General features: G+C 38.8%; 1 protein-coding gene across 1 annotated transcript in view; it reads left to right on the plus strand.

Moving 5' to 3' along the window:
• LOC127786722 (exocyst complex component SEC10b) overlaps positions 1-12,953 on the plus strand; it is a 34,477-nt gene extending 21,524 nt beyond the window's left edge. The window contains exons 16-25 of the mRNA XM_052314340.1: positions 7,351-7,404; positions 7,514-7,642; positions 7,758-7,850; positions 7,943-8,089; positions 8,356-8,453; positions 9,479-9,563; positions 11,332-11,390; positions 11,843-11,941; positions 12,022-12,105; positions 12,485-12,953. Coding sequence (XP_052170300.1) covers positions 7,351-7,404; positions 7,514-7,642; positions 7,758-7,850; positions 7,943-8,089; positions 8,356-8,453; positions 9,479-9,563; positions 11,332-11,390; positions 11,843-11,941; positions 12,022-12,105; positions 12,485-12,563 — 927 coding nt within the window. The 3' untranslated portion in view covers positions 12,564-12,953. The remainder of the gene's footprint in view (positions 1-7,350; positions 7,405-7,513; positions 7,643-7,757; positions 7,851-7,942; positions 8,090-8,355; positions 8,454-9,478; positions 9,564-11,331; positions 11,391-11,842; positions 11,942-12,021; positions 12,106-12,484) is intronic.
• The last annotated feature ends 3,429 nt before the right edge of the window (positions 12,954-16,382 follow it).

The raw sequence follows: 16,382 nt of genomic DNA on the forward strand, positions 1-16,382 counted from the left end.
AGGCATGTCACCAATTCAACCTCCTTGGTTGTGCCAGGTTAATGAAGCTAGTTTTACACCTGTAGCCTCCTAAGATTGTTGCTTCCCCTTGGACCTCAACAACTGCCTTTAGGTCCTTTGCCTTGGAGTTAAACTCAAACTGTAAAGGCATTTCAGGCTTTAATTTTTTTGTAGAGCATATATTATCCCCATGATACTTTGCCCTGTCACTCCTCTATTCGTACTTGTCCGCCTAATTCTATTCCGCAAGTGGACGAATCGTGACAAGTAATATAGTGATAAATAGAGTATCGTACCCACGAGGACTAACTTTTGACATTTACTCTAACTGATTTAACCTTAACCTAACACACACATTAACAATGACTTCAACTGTAATGAAAACTAATTTACGAATAAAAAATGCAACTAGAACAATTTATTTGATTCAAAAACTCACAAGGATAAGGCACTAGGGTTTGTGAATCTACCGTTGGCCTTCTATGATTCAATTATTCATTACTCGGGTCTTGTTATTCCTTATCTTAGGTTGAAAATCGATGATCCAATTACAACTGAAAGCCTCTCTCGATGGTCATTCAGTTCTATGTATATATATGAGATTAACTATCTCTAGTCAACCTTCAAACATATAAACATGCTGTTTGGCCACTGATACTGCAAACATACCAAAGGCGTAACAAGAATCAAGGGAATATGGGTGACACCGCGAGAGGGAGTAACGGCCAGCATGTGCGCCAAGGGTAGAATAGGCACTTGTGCATGGGCTGGAGGGATAACAACCTATAAAAAGGAGGTTAGAAGAGAGAGAAGGTGTGAAGAATTTAGAGTTTCTGGCAGGAGAATCCTGGGCCTCTCGAATGCCCAGTTTTGTTGCTTACTTCCATTGTTTTCCTTGTAATTGAGGTTGCAATATAGCAGAAACTCACCTAATTCTCTGGAAAATCCTACCTATTGTGTTGAATCCCATCAATTTGGTATCAGAGCATTCGTCGATCACTATGGTGAATCTAACCGAGAGGGTGGGGGACCTGGAGGAGAAGGTAGACACGATGAGGGGAGAGATTCAAACAATAAACCGCAACGTAGCAGAAATGCTCGAACAGTTCGCCATCCTGCGAACAAGGTGGGACGGACAAGAACGGGAGAGGAAGGCTAAGGCTCGTGGGAGTGGATGGCCAACGGAGTTTACCCTAGATTCCGAAGTGACCCCGGGGGGTGGCATGAACCAAGGAATGGAGGGGGGCATGAGTGCTGCATGGCGTCAGGAAAGGAGAGGTCGGCGACTGGAAATGCCAACCTTTGTGGGAGACAACCTGGACGATTGGATTTTCAGGGTGGAGAGGTACTTCTCGATCAACCAGCTGTCCGATGATGAGAAGATCAAGTCCGCAGCGTTGTGCTTCGAGGCAGGGGCCCTCGCTTGGTTCCAGTGGGAGTTTAAGCGCAGGGGGATCCGCAGTTGGGAAGGGCTCAAGAAGGGAATTCTCAACCGATTCCATTCAACTCAAGAGGGGTCGCTAGAGGAGAGGTTCTTGGCTCTACGACAAGATGGTGCTGTCAAGGATTACCGGCTGATGTTCGAGACTTTGGCCGCGCCAGTGTCGGACATCTCTGAGGCGTTCTTGGAGGGCCATTTCATCAATGGCCTTAAGCCAGAAAGCAAGGTTGAGATCAGGGTACTGCAACCTAGGGGGTTGGATCGGATCATGATGATGGCGCAGTGTATCGAGGATAAAAATGCAGTCGTGCTCAGTTGCAATAGGGCGTTCGGACCAGGGAGGAGCAATTTCCCTACCCACTCTTCAACCAATGTTGTTCAAACCCCTCCCATACAATCAAGAAGCCCGACTCCTCATTCGAGAGTCTTTGGTCAGGTGAGCAACAAGCTGCTAGTGGCTAATAGTGGCAGCAATGGCTCTTTTAAACGACTCAGTGAGGCCGAGTGGAAAGCCAAAAGGGAAAAGGGATTATGCTTTCGTTGTGATGAGAAATATTCAGTTGGCCACAGGTGTAAGAACAAGGAGCTGCACGTTATGATGATTTACGATGAAAAATGGGAAGAGGAAGGAGCCGAGGTGGAAACAGGAGATGGAAGAGAAGAAGAAGAGGAAGTTGGGCATGGCAGTGAGGTCATTGAACTCTCCATGAATTCAGTGGTGGGGTTGACAACACCGCAAACAATGAAGCTGCAAGGGGATATAGAAGGGAAACCAGTGGTAGTACTTATTGATGGAGGGGCAACGCACAATTTTATAGCTGCAAAACTGGTGCAGTGGTTGGGGTTGCCACGAACAGAAACTACCGGATATGGGGTGATCATGGGGACAGGAATGGCGGTGCAAGGGGCCGGCATTTGCAAGGGGGTGAAATTGCACCTACAAAACTTACAAATCGTGGAGGATTTTCTGCCCTTGGAGTTGGGTAGTTCTGATGTAATCCTTGGGATGAAGTGGCTGGCAGCAGTGGGCAAGATGAGAGTGGATTGGAAGGCTTTGACTATGAAGTTTCATGTTGGGGGATTGGCCGTGACCTTACAAGGAGATCCCAGCTTGAGCAAAAGCTTGGTATCCTTGAAGGCTCTGATGAAGGCCTTCAAGGAGAATGGAGAAGGAATGTTGCTTGAACTGGGAACGATGGCAGCTGAATACCATGACAGTCAGGTAGAGGTTCCACTGTTCCTAAAAGAGGTGTTAGCAGAGTTTGAGGAGGTGTTCACAACCCCTGAAGGGCTGCCTCCTTCCAGAAAAAAAGATCATGCAATCAACCTACTACCAGGCACGGTACCGGTTAGTGTGCGGCCCTATCGTTATCCTTATCTACAGAAAAACGGGATTGAGAAGATGGTAGGAGAGATGCTAGCGGTGGGGATTATACAACCAAGTTCTAGCCCTTTCTCTAGTCCGGTCCTGCTTGTCAAGAAGAAGGATGGTGGGTGGCGTTTTTGTGTGGACTATAGGGCTTTGAATAAGGTGACCGTGCCCGACAAGTTTCCAATTCCAGTGATTGAGGAGTTGTTGGATGAGCTTCATGGGGCCAAGGTCTTTTCCAAACTCGACCTTAAATCTGGGTATCATCAAATTCGTGTTAAAGCTGAGGACATTCCAAAGACCGCCTTCCGGACGCATGAAGGCTATTACGAGTTCCTCGTAATGCCTTTCGGATTGACTAACGCGCCAGCCACGTTCTAATCGCTGATGAATGACATCTTCAAGGAGCAAATGAGGCGTTTTGTGTTAGTCTTTTTTGATGACATATTGGTTTTCAGCAAGGATTTTGAATAGCATGCACAACACTTATGTTGTGTTCTGGAAGTGCTGGCAGCTAACCAACTATTTGCAAATAGGAAGAAGTGTTTGTTTGGACAACTGGAAATTGAGTACTTAGGCCACATTATATCACAGCAAGGGGTTTCAGCTGATTGTAGCAAGATAAAAGCTATGTTAGATTGGCCCACTCCCACTACATTGAAGGAATTGCGTGGTTTCCTTGGTCTCACGGGATATTATCGACATTTTGTTAAGGATTATGGCAGGATAGCATGGCCTCTCACGGAGCGACTTCGAAAGAACAATTTTTTCTGGGATGAGGCAGCTGAGCAAGCTTTCCAATGGCTCAAGGCTGCCATGGTATCATTGCCTGTTTTGGCTTTGCCGAATTTTGACAAGCCATTTGTGGTTGAGACGGATGCGTCTGGACAAGGTATGGGGGCAGTTTTAATGCAAGATCATAGACCTATTGCCTATTTCAGTCATGCCTTTAATCAGTTGGGGAAGAGGAAATCAGTTTATGAGAGAGAATTGATGGCCATTGTATTTGCAGTGCAAAAGTGGCGGCATTATTTGTTGGGACAGAAGTTTGTGGTTAGGACCGACCAAAAGAGCCTCAAATTTCTGATGGAGCAAAGGTTGGTTAGCCCAGAATATTAGAAGTGGATGCTCAAGTTAATAGGATTTCAGTTCGAAATTCAATATAGGCCTGGAATGGAAAACAAGGCAGCAGATGGATTGTCCCGCATCAGCCACTCTGCTGCCCTCTTAACATTAACCATCCCTCAGGTTCTCCAACTTGATCAGCTGGCTCGAGAAGTAGAAGCAAATGAGTGGCTGCAAGGGGTGGTCAAGGATCTCCAGCTTGATCCTACTTCCAGACCCCATTTCCAATTGGTGGACAGCCACCTCCTCTACAAGGGTAGGCTGTACCTACCGAAGGGCTCTTCCCTCATTCCATTGCTTTTACATGAGGGACATGATGGGAAGGTGGGAGGGCACTCGGGATTCTTGAAATCCTACAAGAGGATTGCAGCCAGTGTATACTGGCCAGGTATGAAGAGGGACATCCATAGGTATGTGAGTCATTGTGCTGTCTGCCAACAGAACAAAGTACTAGCCCTGAAACCGGGAGGGCTCTTGCAGCCCCTTCCTATCCCAAACCAAATTTGGGACGACATTGCTATGGACTTTATCGAAGGCTTACCAAGGTCGGGCAAAATGGACTCGATTTTGGTGGTAGTAGATAGACTCAGTAAGTATGGGCATTTCATTGGGCTTAAACACCCTTTTACAGCTGGAGAGGTGGCAGGAATCTTCCTCAAGGAAGTTGTGGGGCTTCATGGTTTACCACGGTCTATTGTATTCGATTGGGACAAGATCTTCATGAGCAAATTTTGGGAGGAGTTTTTCCGCCTCCAAGGCACCAGGCTTCATCGTAGCACAACTTACCATCCACAAACGGATGGACAAACGGAGGTGCTGAATAGGACATTGGAGACATACCTACGCTGTTTTGCTTCCTCTAAACCGAAAGCTTGGTTTGTGTGGCTGCCTTAGGCTGAACTTTGGTACAACACTTCGTACCACACAGCCTCGAGAATTACACCATTCCAGGCCGTTTATGGGCGCGAATCGCCAGCAATATTGAGGGTTGAAATGGGATCCACTCCTATTTCAGTAGTGGAGCAACAACTGGTTGAAAGAGATCACATTTTGGAGGAGCTTAAGGCACAACTACTAAGGGCTCAAGCAGTAATGAAGAAGGGGGCTGATATGAAAAGAAGAGCAGTGAAGTTTAAGGTTGGGGACTTAGTTTACTTGAAATTAAGACCCTATCGGCGAAAGACATTAGCTGGTCGTTCTAATGAGAAGTTGGCTCCTAGATTCTATGGTCCCTTTGAAGTGGAAAAGGAAATTGGGCCTGTAGCTTACCAGTTAAAGCTGCCTTCACATTGCAGCATTCACCCAGTCTTCCATGTGTCCCAGCTACGAGAAGCCAAAGGTGCATTGCAAGCCACTAGGGAGATTCCTAATCAGTTAAGTGCAGAATTGGAAATGTTGGTTGAACCGGAGGCAGTGCTGGGGGTCAGGCCAGGAGCAGGAAGTAATGTACGGGGATTGGATGTCCTACTCCAGTGGAAGGGGTTACCTCCTTTGGAAGCCATTTGGGAGCCTTATAGCCTAATCCAGCAACAATTTCCCTCTTTCCACCTTGAGGACAAGGTGAAAGTTGGAGAGGGGAGTAATGTTTAGGCCACCGATACTGCAAACATACCAAAGGCGTGACAAGAATCAAGGGAATATGTGTGACACCGCGAGAGGGAGTAACGGCCAGCATGTGTGCCAAGGGTAGAATAGGCACTTGGCTAGTTTGTGTAACAAACCAGCATGTGCATGGGCTGGAGGGATAACAACCTATAAAAAGGAGGTTAGAAGAGAGAGAAGGTGTGAAGAATTTAAAGTTTTTGGCAGGAGAGTCCTGGGCCTCTCGAATGCCCAGTTTTGTTGCTTACTTCCATTGTTTTCCTTGTAATTGAGAGTTGCAATATAGCAGAAACTCACCTAATTCTCTAGAAAATCCTACCTATTGTGTTGAATCCCATCACATGCATTCAATCACAGTGATCATCAAAATATGATTTCATAAGGCATAACGGTATCTCTACCTATTATAGGACCTTATGTTGTTTGCTACCATGTTTAATCTGTATTGAATCTCTCGAAAACAATACAAATCACAAATACGGTTCAATGGTGATCAAGCATCAAAACAACATTATGAACATAACAAACAATCAACCCGAATGGATAAGAAAATAGCAAACCGAATAACTTTAAATCAAACCATTAGAAGTCAAGGTTTCATCATTCACCCTAGCTATAAACACTTAGCAATGCATTCTTGCAATCAAAAGAAAAAGAAAAGAGTTCGAATCCATAGTAAAGAATTGAGAAAGAAAAGAAAAATACAACCCAAGAGTATAGTCTTCAATCTTCCATCCACTTCTCTTCCCTTCAAAAACTCTCCAAATCTCCCAAGAATAAGTCTTTATATAGTCCTCTTTAGGTTATCAAAGTCGTGCACCTTGAAGGAGTCTATCTCTCTTTGATTTGGATTGAAATGGGCTTAAAACGACATTTTCACGAAGATTTGAACCCTACCGCGGTATGTTTGTTGCGGCAGACCCGTGAGCTCCAGATAGCAATTCCTAAAGCGGTCTTACAGCGGTATGCATTCCGGTATAAGATCGTGAGCTACAGAAACTAATTCTTACAGCAGTATGCATTCCACTATAGGCCACTATATTTCTTTCTTAGCCTCTTTCTTCTTCGCTTTTCACTTTTCACTCTTGTTCCACTTTCACTTTCTCCATTTCATTTCAAGTTGATAGCTGACCATACCTTCAAGTTTTATTTCCACTCTTATCATGCACCAAAATCGTTTTTTTTTGTTCCATGTCCGCTTTGCATGTGATGTGTACCTATATTGACAATATTGAGCCCAAAATGAGTAGCAATCATGTCCATTGAATACTTAAACGCTAAGATTGAACCACTAAAGGTTACAGCTGATATGAGCTCATATTGGTAGTTTAACTCCTTGTTTTCCTTGTGGCATAGAAATCCTTCCAATCTTCTCAATTCTCTTGGCAAGTAAATATGACAACTGGTAGGGAGGGGATGCAGTTGGGAGCTTTGCTAACCAAATCAAATATTTTTTATCCTACTTACTCTTGGATGAATGACATAGTTTCCTGGATGCATGCTTTATTTTCATCTTTTGAGTTACTAGATAGATGAAAGAAATATGCAGGTGTACAAGTGAGCTCTCTCCCTACCCTAAAATCTCAGGTGTTGCTAAAAGAATTTATGTGTCATATCCTTTTAAATCATTTAAAAAATGTACCTAGTAATGGCTATACTCGTATGATGATCTTAGCATATTGTGATATATAAAACTTCTTAATATGCAATTGGGACCTAAGGAAATGCAGGTTAAGATGCACTGAGACTTATTGTCAACTGAAGTTCTAGATATTTTGAGGTTTTCACTGACTGATTCTTAACTTGTGCACAGCCTGCTTCAGTTGCAGCCAATATCAAAGCAGTATTTACCTGCCTGTTAGACCAAGTAAGCAAATCTAGAATCATCTACCACATCAAGCTTTGGGTATCTATGTCATGGCATTTGGCTCCTTTTCCTTTTTCACCGCCTTTTCCATTTCTTTCTCCTACTGCAGGTCAGTCAATATGCAACTGATGGGCTCGAAAGGGCAAGAGACAGCCTTACTGAAGCTGCTGCTTTGAGGGAAAGGTTTGTGCTGGGAACAAATATTAGTAGAAGGGTAGCTGCTGCAGCTGCTTCTGCTGTAATTCCCTGTCCATCTCGTTTTCTATTGTAGTAAATGTACCCAAGCAAGTTTTAAATAGAGATAGCCACCCAAAAGTTTCAACAATTTAAGAAAGAATAATGGTTCTGTGCAGGCAGAAGCTGCTGCAGCTGCCGGTGAAAGCAGTTTTAGATCTTTCATGGTGGCAGTGCAACGTTCCTCAAGCAGTGTAGCTATTGTTCAGCAAGTATGTTGGTTTGCAATTCTGTTATTTAATGCTGTTCTTAAAGCTTGTGAAAAATGGCCTTTGATTAAAACTGATTTGAACTTTGCCTGCAGTACTTTTCAAACTCTATATCTCGGCTTTTACTGCCAGTAGATGGTGCACATGCTTCTTCCTGTGAAGAGATGGCAACAGCTATGTCCCGGGCAGAAGGTGCTGCCTATAAAGGGCTTCAACAGTGCATTGAAACAGTTATGGCTGAGGTCTGTAATTGGCAAACTTTCCCTAATAGTCAGAGTCGCATGCACTAAAGCCACACATCCTTCTGTACGCTGTTCACTTGGCTACTTTAGCCGAACAGTGGAACTTAGTATTTTGATGCTATTATAGGTTCATATGTAGTTCTTGCAGTATTGATTGCTTCTGTTTTTGGTGTCCAGGTCCATGCTTGTTTGATGCTTTTATTTAATTATTTTTTTTACTCTTGTCAAGTATTCATATATAGCTCCTTCTATAACTTGTAATGCAGGTGGAGCGCTTACTCTCAGCAGAACAGAAAGCTACAGATTATAGATCACCTGATGATGGCATTGCTCCCGATCATCGGCCAACCACTGCCTGCACGAGGTCTGTCCAATTTGAAGCAGTTGGAAATTGTATCTGGAACTGAATCACTATACCCATTTAAAAGAAACAATATTATTGGACATTTAAATAAGAATTGTTTGTTTTTGGATAACATTGTCTTGGTAGATGAGGCAAAAGAAGGCGTGAATACTAGGCTTGAGATATAGAGGAATGCTTTAGAATCTAGAGGCTTTAAGTTGAGTAGAATGGAAACCAAATATATGAAATGTAAGTTTAGTAAATCTAAGTGTGGATGATGTTCTGGTGAGATTTGGAGATCAAGTCATCCCAAGAAAATATCAGTTTAGATATCTCAAATCAATCATCCAAAAAGATAAAGAGTTTAATGAAGATGTCACTAGTAGAATTAAAGCAAGATCGTTGAAATAGGAAAGTGTGTCTAATGTGTTATGTAATAGTAAGATTCATTAAAAATAAAGGACAATTTTATAAGACAGCTATGAGATCAGTTTTGTTGTATGGCACAGAACTGATCTCTTGGTTGTTTTATAAAATTGTCCAATTTCTATTAAATTTACACATATATTTGGATTTTGACCTGCTGAACTTGAAATGTCTAGATTATAAGGTGTATTTCCATGATTGGAGTTTAGTAGTCATGCCTTCTTTTATTTGATCCACTAAGACAATATCATCTACAAATAACATACACCAAGGCACCTCTTCTTGTGTGTGCTTTGTGAGTTTATTCATCACACAAACAAAGAGGTAAGAGTTCAGTGCAAATTTTGATGTAATGCAATTGTGATCGGAAAATTATCAATATTTCCTCCATAAGTACTAACTCATGTTTCTACTTGATGTATATCTTTACGAACCTCTTCTTCTGTACATAAAACATCTTCTGTATGAAAAGCAACTCTCACCCTCTTCTTCTGTAAAACCCTCCGTGAAACTTCTCTATGATATCAGTTTTTTGTTTACCCTTATTTTTTAAGCTTCTGTCTTTAGTTTTAGTTATGATTCCACTTACTGTTGCCAATTATTAATTCTCTTTTGACCAGAGTTGTTGCATACCTTTCTCGCGTGCTTGAATCTGCATTTACTGCACTAGAAGGGCTTAACAAACAAGCTTTCCTGACTGAATTGGTATGTTGTTTTTTCTATTAACGTCTTTCATGATGCAATTTCAATTTTAGGAATGCCAATGATCAGTTCTATTCCATTTTCTGGCTACATATGGAAAAAATATCCTTTTTTAATAATCCATTTTCTCTGTTTCACTCTTTTTGATGTCATGCATTCAGTTAAGCATAAGCCATTTCCTTCCTTCCCATTATGCATAATGTCTTGGCCTTCATCTGTTTCCTTTACAACCCTCAGGATGGATCGCATTGCTTCCATACAAGCACGTTAGCATGCCTATGTTTTACATGTTCATGCCGTTTGAGAGGGCTTTATATCATTTTATCTTCACTTGGTACAACTTTTAATTTCCCCCAAATGCATTGATACCTTATTCTATCTTTGCTGTACATTGCTAGACATTACTTCTAATTTTCTAAATTGTTGTCGTCTGTTTTAAACTCTGTTCAATTAATTTCTTTTTTTCTTTCGGGACCAAATTACTCTTCAATTCGCTAATCATCTTCTCTGCATGCGATCTCTCTATTAAGTGTTCATTAATAATCATAGTTGTCACTACTATACCCGACAAGGTACTGGATTTGTCATTGCTAGGGTATGGTACTGGGGTAGCGTTTAGGGGATTTTTCTTTATAAAAATTAATAATATATGTTATAGAAATATGTAAAAATATAATAAAATTTGTTATGCAAATAACGTTATAGAAACATAAAACCATTACTAATTGTCAAAAGGATATTGTAAACAAACAATTTAACACAACACAACAATATGACAATATTTTTAATTAACATAATAAATCATGTAAACTAACATGTAATTAACTTTCATAGACATTCTCCAATTTGATAATCAAATCTAAAGTAAAGAAAAAAAATGGAAAAAAGAGAAATTATCTCTGAGAAAAAAGAATTCTCACTCTCTTTATGATTTGTATGGAGAAAGTGGAAGAGAGGCCTCCGCCACTTTGGCCGATCTGTAGAGGGGTGAAGGCCTCTCTAAGTCATAGCCTTTGCCTCTCAAAAGAATAACCAAAAAATAAAAAAAGATAGAAAGCAAGGAAAGAAAAAAGGAAATCATATCTTGTTTTCCATAGTTCAGAGAACTAGATCTGGTTCTTCAAAGAATCAGAACCAGAAAAAAAAAAAATAATAATCTTAGTTGACTAATGGAGAGAGAGAGAGAGCGGCCAGTACCCCTTCGGAATGAGATTTATACAATATTTCAGGTGAAACTAAAGCTGATTGTTTTGTACCAGAACACTTCTGTTACGGTGTGAGATTTATAACTATGTTCATAATTGTTCTGTGATGTTATTTTTGGTCCATGAGTTTCCTGATCCTCATGTAATTGATTCCTTTATCTGCGGAGCATATTTCCATCTGCCTTTTGTTGCTGATGACTACCTCTTTGCTAGTGAGTTTCTGTATTGTTTATCATCGTCACTAAGCAGGTGTGGCAGTCTACAGCTTTTGTGAATGCATGGTTACCGCACTTTTATCTCTGACAGCAACAAGTGATAAAATTGTGGAAGTCATGACTGCATAAAACAAGTAAATGATTCACGTGCTTGAATTCATGAAGGCTTAGACCCAGCTAGAATCTCTATCAAACAGATATCTTTTTCTCACCAGCATTTGCTGAGCTTTGTTGTATTGTTTGTCTGTTACTGAATTGAGCAGTTCATCTTGATAATGATTTGAGAAATTTTTATTCGGGTGCATTGATATTTCTTTTGCATCTCAATGTGATGATACCATGAATTTGTAGGGGAACCGCTTGCACAAAGGGTTGCTTAATCATTGGCAGAAGTTTACTTTTAATCCCAGGTAAAACCTTGCGTTGCATAGTGGAAAGTCATATGCTTATAGGCATGGTCATGGTAAACCCTATTTTGATGAATACAGTGTAGTTTTTGTTCCTTGGAGCAAGAGAAGTAAATGTTACGTTATTAAAAATTTAGGATTCAACAAAATATTGAGTGGGAACAAAGAATTAGAAATTTTTTCCTTAATAAGATGATGAAAGTATGCAACGAGTAATAGCATCTACGCACGCGCACGCGCACACACACACACATATATATTATCAAATAGAACTGCTAAAATATGCATTCTCTCTTAACAATCATAAAATCATGTCTTCATCTGCCTCTCCTCGATCAGATAAGCACATAGTCAAACATGCGCTAGTAGCAAGGGAAACACAATCGCCAGTCAGATAAAAAGAATGCGAGGGTGAGAGATTATTCTTATTCACTTATTTGTGTTCTCTTTTCTAGTGGAGGACTGCGGCTGAAGCGTGACATTACCGAGTTTGGGGAATTTGTGCGCAGCTTTAATGCTCCCTCTGTTGATGAGAAATTTGAATTGCTGGGCATGTAAGTTTGGGCATTGTTTATTTTCAGCTTTCTATATTGCATGTCTTGTCCTGATTTACTGTTACTAATTCTGTTTGCAGAATGGCCAATGTCTTTATTGTTGCTCCTGAAAGCCTCTCCACTCTGTTTGAGGGTACTCCAAGTATTCGGAAAGATGCACAAAGGTAATTCTGATGCTAATGATTTTTAATATATGGGAAAAATAGAACAGCAAACACTTGCTGAAGATCTTTGTATTTAATGCATTTTCGATATCTTATGGAAAATTATTTTCTGGTTATTGTTAAAGCCATCGACTCCTGGTTTTCTGTTTTCCCCACAAATTGGTAATTTTGATTTAGGAAAATGTTCAATATTTTTTTGTTTGCTTCTAGTCAGAACTTCGGATGGTTGCATGGATGTGGTTACTTTGGGAAAACCTACCCCGGAGAGGGAGGGGGGAATGCAATTAGCTCTCTCTCTCTCTCTCTCTCTCTCTCTCTCTCTCCATATAGTTACTTCTTCTAATAAGATGCTAAATCTTCAGATTTTATGCAAATTCAGGTTTATCCAGCTCAGAGAGGACTACAAGAGTGCCAAACTGGCATCAAGATTCAGTTCCCTGTGGCCGAGCTCTAGTTGAAGCAGAAGTAATGCCGAAACATCAATCTCTTTTCTATCTTCAATTCATTTTTTTATATCAGTGTTTCCCAGTGGTCGGACATCTTGTGCCTGTTGGTTAAGCAGATAGCAAGTGACAAGCAGATTGGTGGCTAAGGTAACTACTAGTTCAACCAGCTTAGCCTTGTAAGAGGTCAGTTACTGTAGCTTCTCCTTCTTATGGCTCTTTACCTAGCTCTTCAGGACTTTGTATTTTGACCCTATTTTTGTGTATAACTGGATGAGAACATGAAGATAGTTTTCCCTGTGACCTAAAGGTTTCTTTCTGAGTTTGCTTTCTGTAATGATTTTTTGGACAACTGATGATTTGTGTGGCTGTTGTGATTACAAATAGGCCTTCATTTTCCTCCTCTTTCCTTTTCTTTTTGGATGGATATATGTGCCATATTTGCAGCCAGGACTTGTGCAGGAAAACATTTTTTTCTTTTTCATTTTCATCTCCATTGAAAAATCATGATATCAAACGTTAGCCTTAAGGACTAGAATGTGGGAAAATGAAAATCAAAGTTATTCTTTGATAATATGAGACAAAAGGAGGGCAAAAAATGGGCCTTTTTTTTAAAAAAAAAATGGGAAACTTGAGGGGTTCTCAATCACAGTTAGCTTTGGGCTCAAACCATTCTCCACCCTCTTTAAAATTTATGGGCCACTTATTCTAGGGTTTTAATTAGATGAATTGATAGGTTAATTGCGAGTCAAAATTCGAGAGCTTGACTAATTAGATAGACATAAACGATTGTATAGTTTTGCACAAAAATAAAATTGAGTTCATGATTTTATGGTGTCTTAAACTTTTGAATGCATGCAGTGGATCGTTTGTGTTAACCTAAGGGGTTAAATGGGACATTTTTCATGTATATTGTTTAGAGTATAAGTATTAATATAAGAGGTATAGTTATTTTTCCTAAATTTTTAGATAGGTGATTGGTTAATAGTGTAATATGATATTATTACGGCAAGGAAGAGTTTGTTTAGTTATGGAAAATAGTTTTAATTTTTCGAAAAATTACTTCATACAATATGGAAAGTTAGGGAACTCGTTCAAATATAAAAAAAAAATTAAACTTAAAATGGATTTTTATAAAACTTTTTTTTTTTTAAATCATCTCCATTTTCTTTTAACATATATAAATTACAATTACAAGAAAGAAAAACCTTTCTATTTCTTTATGTTTTGAACATATGGTTTAATTTTTTAAGTTAGAATAGTAATTAACATGTTTTAATGTATATTCATAACCACTCATGAGTCATGATGGGAGATTTATGAAGGCTACAGCCCTCTTCTTGTGGGTGGAAGATAGTAGATGTGGAGTCATGCAAGAAAGGGATTGACCGTGATGAGAAAGTAAGTGTAAAGTGGGCTGTTGATGGATTCAACTCTATCTTTATCTCAGATGTATCCATCAATTAAAAAAGAGGTTACATTGTGGATTTGTAGCTGTAATCTCCTCTCTCCCTCTCTCTGTGGAAATAGGCCAACCCCTTCAAAACTAGCCAGGTGTTGATTGCCAAGAAGAAATAGGGGTGACCCCACTTGACTACTAGAGAAGAGTGCATATATTATTGCGCCATCTCATGTTGTATCTCTGTGGAAGTTTATCCTCAAACCTAACTACCCAATATGGTAGCCTATTCAAATCCTCATCCCAAATGGGGGTGGGGTGGGGTGGGGGGCGGTGTGGAGAGGTAGAGAGAAAGAGATGGGCAGGTCGCAGGTCTTGTTCAGATTTTTGCATGTGCTTGACTAACCAGAGCAGGCTTCCCCAACCCATGATTAGTCAGTCTGTGTGTGTGTGTGTTGTGTGTGTGTGTGTGTGTGTGTGTGTGAGAGAGAGAGAGAGAGAGAAGGGGGGGTTTCTGGTTCAAATTTTACCTTGTGTTTGACCAACCAAAGCAGGCTTCTCAAACCCAAGTTGAGTCAATCTAGCAGGAGCTGTCACTCTAAAGTGTCCCAACCAACCAGAACCAATCCACCAAATTTCCAAAGCTTTAAAGCATTCTGCATCAAGATCAACAAGATATAAAGTTCATTTGTGCATGTGACAGAGAAAGGGCAGGCATGATAGTGGGCAAGTCTGAGAAGGTAGTGGGGATAGCTGTGGGAGCCCTAATTTGTTGTACATGGATTATGTGAAGTGATGTGTATTTGTATAAGCATTGGTTTGGGTTAAGGGTCATACCTATGCCCTTGAGCTCATAGGATCAAACATATGACTCAATTGTGTAACATAGAAATCATACCCACATGAAAGAGATATCATCACCCTATTAGTAAAACCTCTTAAAACTTGAGATATTGAATTTGAGTTGTGTATTTTTCTTATTGTTGTCATAGACGTTTGCTATACTACTTACAAGTTTTAAGGGTAAAAGAGTCCATGCAACTATCATAATTGCTCCTATTTGAGATTTTCTTCAATGCCTTAGAAAATTGGTGAGTTGAATCTTTTATTATTTACTAGGCCTAATCATGAAAATAATTCAAGCCTTTTTACGAACTTGTAGTTTTATTCAATCATTTCGAATATGTTTATGCTGATTTTGCATGTTTGGTGTTATTTAATAATAATATTTATAGGATCTATATATAAACATAAATAAAAAAATGAAACTTGTTACACATAATTTGTTTATTTTTTTTTTTCTACATGTTACATGTAACATCCCGCATCGAGCGATAGGAAGGACCGGAACAACTTACCCTGATGGGCCTACACGAACTTCCCAGGGGGGGTCACCCATCCCTGGATTACCCCACGCTTAACTTGGAAGTTCTTTACCAACATTCAGCCCAAAAGGTATCCAGCTGGTGTTGTTTCCTTTCTTACACTATCCTCGATATATACTAACTTCTCTGGGCTCTCGGGGTATTACATTACATTTATTTATATGTATATGTGCGTTTCACAAATATTATTATTATATGACATCTATTATGCCAAATTAATTATATAAATATACTTCTTCTAAATCGATTTTACTGTTAGATAAAATTATATCCAATTGAATCAATTTCAAACTAATTGTTAAAGTTGAAAGGAGTAGATAAAATTGTAAATTAATGAAAAAAACTAAATTATTTTCATCATTATCCTATTTCTTATTCCTTGTTTCATAATCAACATAAAAATACTAGTTAAACTAATATTTTATTTTCAAAGAATAATAAAGAAATATTAGTCGAACCAATGATGCTCCAACCCCTCCCCCCCAATGAAAAAGGTTAACAAACGCGTAATAATTCTGTGCTTAATTTAATTTGAAGAGAAATTTATACTGCGTCCTTTTTATTATTTTTAAATAATTTTTAATTTTTAATTTTTTAAAATTATGAAAACGCGTTTTCTTTATTATTTTTAAAAATATATTTTTAAAAATAAAAAAAAATTATAAAAAAACTCAAAATAATAAAAAATTATTTTAAGTGTTTTCATGCAAAACAAACTCTAAAATCAAAATATATTTATTTATTCATATTTTATTATTATAATGGAAAAAATATTACAAAATTTATTAATTTTAAAATATATATATTTCTAAATAATATATTAACATTAAATATTTCTAATTTATTGAACAATCAAATTTATTGAATAAAATATTATTAAAAAATTATTTTCAAAATTTCCAAAAGAACTCATTTTTTAATTTTTTGTTTTGAAAAATAGTTTTTTAAAATAACAAAAAGAATCCGTTTTCAATTTTCTAAAAATAAACTATCAAAATAAAAAACTGAAAATGAATTTAAAATTTAAAACTAAAAATTTATTTATTTTTT

Source organism: Diospyros lotus, chromosome 12 (genome assembly GCF_014633365.1).
Source record: "Diospyros lotus cultivar Yz01 chromosome 12, ASM1463336v1, whole genome shotgun sequence".
In the NCBI taxonomy this organism is placed as follows: Eukaryota; Viridiplantae; Streptophyta; class Magnoliopsida; order Ericales; family Ebenaceae; genus Diospyros; species Diospyros lotus.